The sequence below is a fragment of the Bison bison genome, unplaced genomic scaffold (genome assembly GCF_000754665.1).
Source record: "Bison bison bison isolate TAMUID 2011002044 unplaced genomic scaffold, Bison_UMD1.0 scf7180017864382, whole genome shotgun sequence".
Lineage (NCBI taxonomy): Eukaryota > Metazoa > Chordata > Mammalia > Artiodactyla > Bovidae > Bison > Bison bison.
Genome location: NW_011494954.1, coordinates 3,852,727 through 3,863,129, shown reverse-complemented (window position 1 = coordinate 3,863,129; position 10,403 = coordinate 3,852,727). Strand labels below are relative to the sequence as shown.

The 10,403-nt window shown below is 40.1% G+C and overlaps 1 protein-coding gene across 2 annotated transcripts in view; it reads left to right on the top strand.

The window, feature by feature from the left end:
- Positions 1-6: 6 nt before the first annotated feature.
- The window catches only part of PTGFR (prostaglandin F receptor (FP)), a 66,385-nt gene continuing 55,988 nt past the window's right edge, over positions 7-10,403 (top strand). Inside the window, exons 1-2 of one of the 2 annotated variants that reach the window (XM_010857573.1) lie at positions 7-247; positions 1,674-2,541. In XM_010857573.1, coding sequence (XP_010855875.1) covers positions 1,744-2,541 — 798 coding nt within the window. In that variant the 5' untranslated portion in view covers positions 7-247; positions 1,674-1,743. Of the gene's footprint in view, positions 295-1,673; positions 2,542-10,403 lie in introns of both variants that reach the window. The other variant, XM_010857574.1, reaches the window with a different exon arrangement.

Below are 10,403 nucleotides of genomic sequence, written 5' to 3'. Positions count from 1 at the left end.
GCCTAGAGCCCTGCCCGCAGCCGGGGATGCCAAGGTCACCACCCCTCTAGCGGCTAGATTCCCACGCGTTGGTCTCCGGATGCTCAAGCCTACTGAGGTTTAGCCACCCCACTCTCGGACGCCCGGGGCGGCAGCAGGCAGCCGCACCCGAGGGCACCTGAGCCTGCGCTGGCCAACAAGTTTGGAACAGATGCCCCCAGCTGGGGATACAGCCTCAGAGGAAAGACCGACCCGTCCGGATTCTGAGGTGCGCGGCTGGGACCCGGGAGAACGGGTCTAAGAGGAGGGAAACGGGTAAAGGAAAAGATCCTCTTTCGCCCCTCGTTTCCCTGCCCGGGACCCTTCGACTCCCACATCCGGATCAGCTCAGGTCTTTGGCGCCCCCGGGGTGGGAGGGAGACCGGCCCTCTGGCGTTTGAGCAATCGCAGAAAGTTTCAGCCAGTTAAGAGGTTTGGGAAGGATGTTGCAAGCAGAGGCCCGGGGGCGTCGGGGTAGCAGCGGGCGAAAGTAGCGCTGTGAGTAAGACTCGGAGGAGGTGGCCGCCCTGCGGGCAGACCCGGGCGGCCCTTCTTGGGCCGGTCCCAGGAAAGGCTGGCTTCGGAATTCCTAGCCTCCGGGAAAGCTGTTGGGGAAGCGCCGGCCGAAAGAGCTCGGGGCGGGGTGGCGGCGGTGGTGGGCATAGAGGGTCTGTGACTCAGGCCTCAGCTCACCAGGGAGTGCTGTGTGTCAGTCGTGTCCAACTCTGCGACCCTGTGGGGTGTTGCCCGCCAGGCTCCTCCGTCCATGTGATTTTCCAGGCAAGAACACTGGAATGGATTGCCATATCCTTCTCCAGGGGATCTTCCTAACCCAGGGTTCAAACCCGGATCTCCTGCACTGCAGGCAGACTCTTTACCGTCTGAGCTACCAAGGAAGCCTTAGGGAAAGAGCTACAAATGAATAATTCGCCTTGGATATTGCTGCCCTGAACCTGTAGCTTAAGATCAGCAGCATCTAGGCAGAACTACCCACAGTGAGGGTGGTCCGTCTCCCTTGCTGTCACCCACCTGCATTTCTGCACAGGTGGTAACCTTCCATGGGTCATTGATGTGTGTGGTTTGCTGTTATTTGAGCTAAATCACATAGTTTTAGCTCGAATTCAGAACTTATTCAGAGAAGCCCATGCAGCGTCAGTGCGCTTGCGGCTCCACCCTGCACCCTTCCAAAATTTGGGGAAGATGATTTTTGTCTGCGTGACAAACAGACATAGCTCCCAAAGGAATAATCTACACGTTTGGGGCAAAGTTCATCAGAGGAAAAAGCAAAAAGTTTAGAAGGTCACTTAGTTATTAGAATAGACTATCATACTTTTAAAAACTCATTTGGGTTTAAATCTAGTCTTGTTAAGTGACTTGGTAAATCTGAAGTTTTAGGGTGTCAGTGAAGTGTCAGGAGGAGATTTAGGAGGTGCTCATTGGCAGAGTAGACACAGAAGTTAACCAAAAGGTCTCAGTTCTGGTAGCTTCTTTACCTTGAAAATGAGATGTGGAACCCCAGGCAGATATGTGCTGTTCACAGCATGATGCAATCTGGCTCCTGATAGGCTGGATAAATATGATTCCCACCATAGGGTGCTGGGGTGCCAGATGAGCAGTTTTCCAGAGCTCATGATTTCTCTGTCTTTATGCTACAGATCTCTGGACTGCAAGCCTAAACTCTTGAGAAGGAGATGACTTGAGTGGCCAGCTCTTATCTCCATAACAATGTCCACGAACAGTTCTATACAGCCAGTGTCTCCTGAATCTGAGCTCCTTTCAAATACAACTTGCCAACTGGAAGAAGACCTTTCAATATCTTTTTCAATAATCTTCATGACAGTGGGAATCTTATCGAACAGCCTTGCCATTGCTATTCTCATGAAGGCATACCAGAGATTTAGACAGAAGTATAAGTCATCGTTTTTGCTTTTGGCTAGTGCTCTAGTAATCACAGATTTCTTTGGGCACCTCATCAATGGAACTATAGCAGTCTTTGTGTATGCTTCTGATAAAGACTGGATCTACTTTGACAAGTCAAATATCCTTTGCAGTATTTTTGGTATCTGCATGGTGTTCTCTGGTCTGTGCCCACTTTTTCTAGGCAGTTTGATGGCCATAGAGCGATGCATTGGAGTCACCAAACCAATATTTCACTCTACAAAAATTACAACCAAGCATGTTAAAATGATGTTGAGTGGGGTGTGCTTTTTTGCTGTTTTTGTAGCTTTGCTGCCCATCCTCGGGCATCGTGACTATAAAATTCAAGCTTCAAGGACCTGGTGTTTCTACAAAACAGATGAAATCAAAGACTGGGAAGATAGGTTTTATCTTTTACTTTTTGCTTTTCTGGGGCTCCTAGCCCTGGGTATTTCATTTGTTTGCAATGCCATCACAGGAATTTCACTTTTGAAAGTTAAATTTAGAAGTCAGCAGCACAGACAAGGCAGGTCTCATCACTTTGAAATGGTCATCCAGCTTCTGGGTATAATGTGTGTTTCCTGCATTTGTTGGAGTCCTTTTCTGGTAAGGATCTATGGTTTTGACATTTTTTTTTTGCCTTTTTCAGTTAATCCATATTCAATACAAGGTTTGTTGTCTTTTTCAAAGATGTTAGTCTTGATGGGCAATGCTGTTTCATCTTTTGAGTGCTGGAATTTACTCCTGTTCGGAACTTGCTTTAGTTCTCAGCTCTGGCTTAGAATTAAGCTAACTATGACACAGATGGTTATTTTCCCACAAGCCTGGAAATAAAAGAAATATCTCAGTAAACAATTCTAACCGTAGTGTTAAATATTGCAGTGTGGTATAAAGTAATTTTCGCAGAAATGACAGTCTTAATATACTGAATATGATTAGTTTCTAAAATGTGAAAAAATGACTATAAAACAATATTGGAATGGACTCCAGTAAGTCTTGATAGAAAATCACATGGGCTTGTAATTTATAGATTGGCTTCTCAACACACAATGATCAGGTCTCAGTTTGCAAAGGGAAGTGATGAGTTGAGATAGTTGGATAGTGCAGGTGATCTCAATGGGTAGATCAGGTAAGGAATGGGTAGATCAGGTAAAGAAATCTCTAGTTCATTAACCCAGGATGATAGTAATGCAGGGAGGGATATGAGAGCCAAGGAATCTTCTCTTATCATTTCATTTCCTCTTTTTCCAGCAGCTATATTTAACATCTTGGTATTTTTATTTGGAAATGAAGGCTAAGCTTAAAGAATTAGCAACAAATATAAATCATTTATATGACTTTCTAAATAGAAGACAAAAAATACTTGTGATTGATAAGTATGGCCATAACTTTGGCCAACAATTTTTGATAGAAAAGGTGATAACATACAAGGAAAGAGAAAACATCCTTGTGTATGTGGCTACTGATGGCAGTGAAGATTATTTCCGTTCCTTTTTCCATTTGCCAAGGGGGAAACAGATTGGTATTCAAAGGTAGTAATACAGGTGATACTCAGGTAGAGGTAAGGCAAAAAAGTTAAGACAGAGGTAGCTATAACACAGAGGTCATGGTCATACCTTGCATAGTGATGTGCAAGTGCTTATTCTTGTTTGTTTTAATGCAGTTCTTCCACGCCCCTGTGGGTTCATTGTCTAAGAACTGTTGCCAGTAGAGCTTTAATAAACAATCCTGATGGTCCTGGTGAACAGAAGTCTTGAGAGTTGCTGCTGCAGATAGATCCTCTAGTAGTCAATTTTATTCTGCAAAAGGATTTCTTGCTTTTAAAATATTTCTTTATTTCTATACCTCTTATTTCCTTAAAATTTGCATTTAGCTACTGAAATTGTATCATTTAAGTATTTTTTTACACAGTATTCTGGAATTAGTCCAAGGTGCCCAATCTAGCAGAGGATAGACTACATCTGTCAATGGCAAGTCAACATGTTGAAGCTTGCTTATTGTCAATTTAGGAGGCCTTAGGTGAACCCAACTCGGGGTCTCATCTGAGCTCATAGTTTAGTTGTTTGAATGTGAATAGCTGAGAAAAGTTTGTCAACACTTGGAATCACTTCGGTGTTCATTCTTGGAGAGTTTAATTTATGCTACTTGACAAAGGGAATTCCCTTAGAATAATTCTCCTTTTCTTTTAAACTTTGAAATAGGGTAGCTTTTTAAAATAAAAAATAAGTCTGAGTAAAAATGACTAATTTGAGGGTTGGAAAGGGAATGCTAAGCAAGGGAGAAAAGAGGTAGCTGAAAATATTTAAAGAGAATGTAAAAATGAAGCTCTGGAGAAAGCCTGAAAACCATGAAGTAGTGAACTTAATGAGACACAGGTAACCTTGGATAACTGGGCTAATCACTGGTGTTTTGGTTTTTGCTTTTTTTTTTTTCAAGTCACCTTTAAAATTCTACTTAGTTTTGGCTTTTGACTTTGAAAAAATAGGAGTTTTAGGTTAACTACTGTCAGGCAATAGAAGGTAACAAAGTTTCATCCTCACCAGGAATATTTTGAATTTATGTTTTTCTCTAATTTCTTTTCCTGAAGTTTTGGTTTTCTTTACTGCTAAAATAGATATTACAATTTAGTTAATATCCTGCATATATATCCTAGTGGAAATATAATTTTATTTAATGAAATGTTTTCTGAGGTCTGTGTTCTATTTAACTGTGAATTATTGCTACACTTAGGACCCCAATGCATCAATACTTCTAAACTGCTTTTTAGTGTGGAAAATTGTTTCTGCATCAGATGGGTAGTAGGTCTACCACAGATACCCCAGGCTGAATTGATGTTTTAAATTGTTTCAAGCATTCTTTGCATTCCTAGTTTCTTTCTCTTGTGAAGTCTTGGGTCTTCATGGCAAGTTCTGGCTAAAGGATTTATAACTTGTGACTTATAACAAGTGCCTTACTTGCTTTGTTAAGGCCCTCAGACAGTTTTAAATGGAACCTGAGTGAAAAATCCAGGCTTGGAAATGCCAAAATAATACCCAACACTGATTTCCCTATTGAACCATTTTTTCCTTTATCCTCTGAATGCCCAGGAGAAACTGCATAGGTGTTAATGACTGAGCCATCATTCTGCTTCCTACATGTTAGAAACTTCTAAATGTTCAAAACATATCTCTGAAACTGAGCTTCTAAATTCCCACAGATGCACTATAATTGTGACATCTTCCAGGTCAATGCCCTACTCTACACTGTGCCTTCTCTCATCCTGATAAGGATGAAATGTTGAATTTGTCATTTGAATGAACATCTGCAGACAGTCTTTGACCTGTGTTCACTGTCATTTTTCAAGCCTCAAACTGGAATAAGGGTACAGGTGCATGCATAAACTGAAAGGAGGAAGTGAGTAATGCAGGTGTTGATGTCTGGGATTGGCAGGATTTACTGCATCAAAACTTATCAATAGTTTTGGCATAATTTCTAAAACTTTTAAAACTTGTGGCTGATGAAAAAGGGGATACTTTATTAATTTTGATGATTGAGTTTAATACAAAGGTAAGAAGATCATGATATTTGTTAGAAATCTCTTTTAATAGATTTTATTTTTCTTGAGTAGTTGTAGGTTTACAGAAAAATGAGTAGAAAGCACAGAATTCACATACCTCCTCATGTTTCCATCCATTCACACTCAGTAATCCTTATTATAAACATCTTGCGTTGATGTAGTTCATTTGTTACAATTGATGAGCCAGTATGAGTACATTATAATTGACTAAAGTCTGTAGTTTATATCAGGGTTCTCCTTGTGCTGTACAGTGTGTGGGTTTTAACAAATGTATATTGATATGTATCCACCATCACAGTATCATACAGAATAGTTTCACTGCCCTAAAAATCCCCTATTTTTTTCCCCACAAAAAGGAATGTATGTGTATGTGTGTGTCTGTATATGTTTATTTTCAGGAATTGTTACTTAGAAACATAGTCATAATACTTACTTAGAGTATAACTTGTTAGTGTTGGAAAAATTTTCAATATCTGAATTTTATAGTTTTAAACATTGTTAATTCATTTAATTACAATCCCAATTGAAAAATACAGGGAAATGCAATAGGTACTGACTGACCTACAATTCCATTTAGCAACAAGTTAATACAAAAAGCTTTGAGAGTCAAATGGCCATTATAAAATTGTCTTGCATGCATCTTAGGTGAACCACTTTTTCCTAATAAACATTGAAAATATTTTTCTGATGTTTCTAGAGTGATGTGGAAAAAGAAGACACTTAACAGCACTTCTAAGTAACATTTCCTTAATATCTTTACTTTTGTCTTTCTTCAGGTAGTGAGTCTTTTTAACATTCCATTTCTAGACTATGTAATCCTAAAAAGAACTTATTATTATTCCTATATTTATTTCACTAGTTTGGCAGAGCAATAAATACTTGTTGACTGGTTGACTGTAACTTAAGTAGTATGAATGTCAAGAGATGGGAAATGATTTACCAGAATGTGGGTTCTGAGTTCTGTAGGTAAGTTAATTAAGCAGATATTGAAACCAAATGGTAATTTTTAATCTGTTCCGTAAGTCAGCAACTGTCGAGTTATGACACAGTTCAACTTTAGCAGTCTTTTACTGGAAGGATCATTTTGAATTGGGAAGTATATGAAGAGCAGAATGATAACTTATATAGGCGAGTTTACCCAAGAAATGTGTTTTCTTTCATACATAGAGTTTGACTTTAATTTTTCTAAGGTTTTTACTCTTCTGCTAGTATTTCTAGTCATGTAGTTAAACATTTGGTCACTAAGATGTTTGTCAGATATAAATCAAATAACTGAATGGTTAATTGAATTCTACTGAATTGCTAAAGGTATTGGCGTCATAAAGACCAGATCTTACAGGGCCAGTGGCAAATGGTGGAACAAAACAACAGAATAGAACATTTTGACTATTAGTAAAGATTGCTTTCTTTGAGAGGCTGGCCCTCATTATCATGTGTAAAAACTGTATAATGACAACCTGTGTATGTGTCCTGTCCACCTGGCTCTATACCAAAAGGATGGTGAGTGGATGTATATTTACATATTTCAAATGAAAATGTGGAAGTGTGTAAATATATGCATACATAATGTGTAGCTGTTTGAATTATTTCCCAAACTAAAAAAAATAATTAACCAATCCATCATTGGATCTCACTGTACCAAATAAAGGACTTTGAATGAGTTTCATTTTAAAATTAAAAACAAACTGGATTGTTTTATGGCTTTATGTCAGATCTTTTTGGCTATTCTTGCATTGCTACTAGTTTAGAGGTGATATTGTTGATAATTGTTTTAGCTGCTTTCCCTTGTGAAGTGGGAGTGCTCCCTGGTTTAAGAATGTGGAAGCTATAATGATGATGTTTGGAGAAAGGACTGATAATACTTGGGTTCTACTTTTATGAAATTCTTTTAAAAATTATTTATTATTGTTTTTGACCGCACTAGGTCTTTGTTGTTACATGAAGCTTTCTCTAGTGGTGGTGAGCAGGAAGTACTCTCTAGTTGCAGTGTCTGGGCTTCCCGTTGCTGTGGCTTCTCTTGTTGCAGAGCATGGGCTCCAGAGCGCAGGCTCAGTACTTGTGGCTCACAGGCTTAGTTGCCTCTCAGCATGTGGAATCTTCCAGGACCAGGGATCTAACCCACATCCCCTGTGCTGGCAGGTGGATTCTTAACTGCTGGACCACCAGGGAAACCCCACTTTTATGAAATTCTTGAACAACTCAGACACATGCAACTCAAAATTCATATCCAGAAAATAAGGCACATTTTAGAGATAGTTAAATATAGTTTCTATGATGGGTATTCAGGCTGCTCTTGTGTTTGGGTGGACATGAAGTATGTGGTGTGAGGTCAGTGATGGGAGCTGGCAGAGGAGCAGTTCTGAGATATTTGGGAACACATCCTGAGCCTGAAGCCTTGGTGTTCTCTTGCCTGGAGTACTCTCCTCCTGACATCCATGTGGCTCTTCCCTGACTTCTCTTAAATACCATGTTGTCTAACCAGGCTGTCTTAGAAAGTAACCCTTCTCTTCTCTATTCCATTCCTCTGCTTTATTTTCTTTCATAGCATTTAGCAGTATCAGATAACATGGGATACACTTATCTGCTTATTTGGTTGTTGTTTGGCTTCTGCCTCTAGCATATAACCTCCTTAAAGGAAGGAACCTTGTTTATTGCTGTGTCCTCAATTCTAAGACCAATGGCTGGCACAGATTTGGGCCCAATAAGTATTTTCTAAATGAATTTAATGTAAACGAGGGCTCAGTGGGTAGTGGTTCTCATTTCCACTTTGGACTCAGTCTGCTGATGGGGTTAGGACTTGATTGGTCGGCCTTGGGAATACTTCAAAACTGTGGATTGGGATTTGGATTAGAGAAATCCGAGAGGTGAAAGTGTGTTCAGAGGTTTTCCAGCAGTATTAGAATTGGCATCCTGGAGAATCCTGAACATTCGACAATTTGAGTCTGGTGCTAGGATTTAGGAATTTCATCAGCAACCTGGAAGAAGTTCATAGATAAACTGGGATTGATACTATCTTGTTACGTCGTTTATGTGTCAGTTTCCTCTGTTAGTCTCAATGGTTCTTGGCATTTAAGAGCTATTTGCTGGTTTATGTTTTAGTTTCTACAAGAAGTAGGTCATAACCAATGTTTATTGAATGAACGAATGAAAAGGAACCAGGTATCAAATGTGAATTATTGAAGGCAAAGGGAAAAAGCTAGGTGATACAACTTCTTCAAAGTTATTTTTGCCCCATTATTATCTTTAGTGCTGCCTTTTTCTCTACGTGCACAATTTTTTTTTTTCTCCAAAATGTATTTTTTATTGGTGTTTTATCTTTGAGGGGATTATTTCAGGACACAGGAGGAGAAAATGTCTTTTAGTAAGACCTACAGACACTGGTCGTACATTGTCATAAATAAAAGCTCCATAGTAAATGTTAAAATTTCTCTATAAAATGAGTTTGCTTACCTCAAGCCTTTGCTAGCTGATTGAGTGAATATATGGCTCAATTTGTATTGCTGCTGCTGCTGCTGCTAAGTCGCTTCAGTTGTGTCCGACTCTGTGCCACCCCATAGATGGCAGCCCACCAGGCTTCCCCGTCCCTGGGATTCTCCAGCCAAGAACAATGGAGTGGGTTGCCGTTTCCTTCTCCAATGCATGAAAGTGAAAAGTGAAAGTGAAGTCGCTCAGTCGTGTCCGACTCCTAGCGACCCCATGGACTGCAGCCTACCAGGCTCCTCTGTCCATGGGATCTGCCAGGCAAGAGTACTGGAGTGGGTTGCCATCGTCTTCTCTGATTTGTATTGCTAATCAGACTGAAAGACTGAGTAGGTTTTATATTCACAGAGGATAAATTCTAAGAAAACTCCAACAGCCTTGTTTAGTAGACACTGGTGTCCCACTTGGATCCCTATGGGGTGAGTTTTCCCCTCAGGGAAATTACCCTCAGCCAAAGGGAGCTGCCTTGCCCGTGGTTGTGCCCCCCTCTCTTTGGTCATTCTGTGTACAGTGACAGGTGGGTGTGGGGACCTAAAGCACACCCTTGCCTCCTGTGGGACATTTCTGAAGGGTCCTATGCACTTCAGAGCTTATAACTGCATTCCAGCTCTGCGCCTCCTTCTGCCAAATCTTGCTTTCCTCATTGCCTCACACCCTTCAGAAAAATTTCTGCATGTAGATCACTGTCTCAGAGTCTGTTTCCTACAGAATCTGGCTTAGGACCCTCTTCTAGAAGTCCATTTATTTACATGTTATCTCAGTATAAAGTATATTACACATAGGTTTACACTGTGATTTGGTAAATCTATTGAGCTGTCTATGGGTCTTTGGATTTGAACTCATATTTGAGTATAACATCTCCCTTCATGGAAATGAATGGTGTAAAGTTGGACCAGCAAAAGTCAATCTAATTTAAAAAAAAGACACTGCTGGATTGAGAATTTACACAAAAGTCTGTTGATTTAGTTGTGCATGGTGGTCTGTAATACTTTGGTATTTTAAGTTTATTTACTCTTGCCAAAGTATGATTTCCTGTTTTTTAAGGAGAAAGACACAAAATGCCAGAGATCTCATAGACATTGAGACAGCACTTAAAAAACATTACTTGAATGCTTCAAGTGTAAATGAATCAGGCACATGTGGATTAAATTTATACCATCATGGATCTGAAAGTCTTCTGCTTTAATGTGCTTTGGAGTTTTAAGTTAAGACCCAAAACATTTGAAGCACTATTCAAGATGTTTATGTGCCCTGAATCTCTTTGGGTTACCAGTTCTAACTTTATTTGCTTAGTCTTATGCAGATGACACCACCCTTATGGCAGAAAGTGAAGAGGAACTAAAAAGCCTCTTGATGAAAGTGAAAGTGGAGAGTGAAAAAGTTGGCTTAAAGCTCAACATTCAGAAAACGAAGATCCTGGCATCTGGTCCCA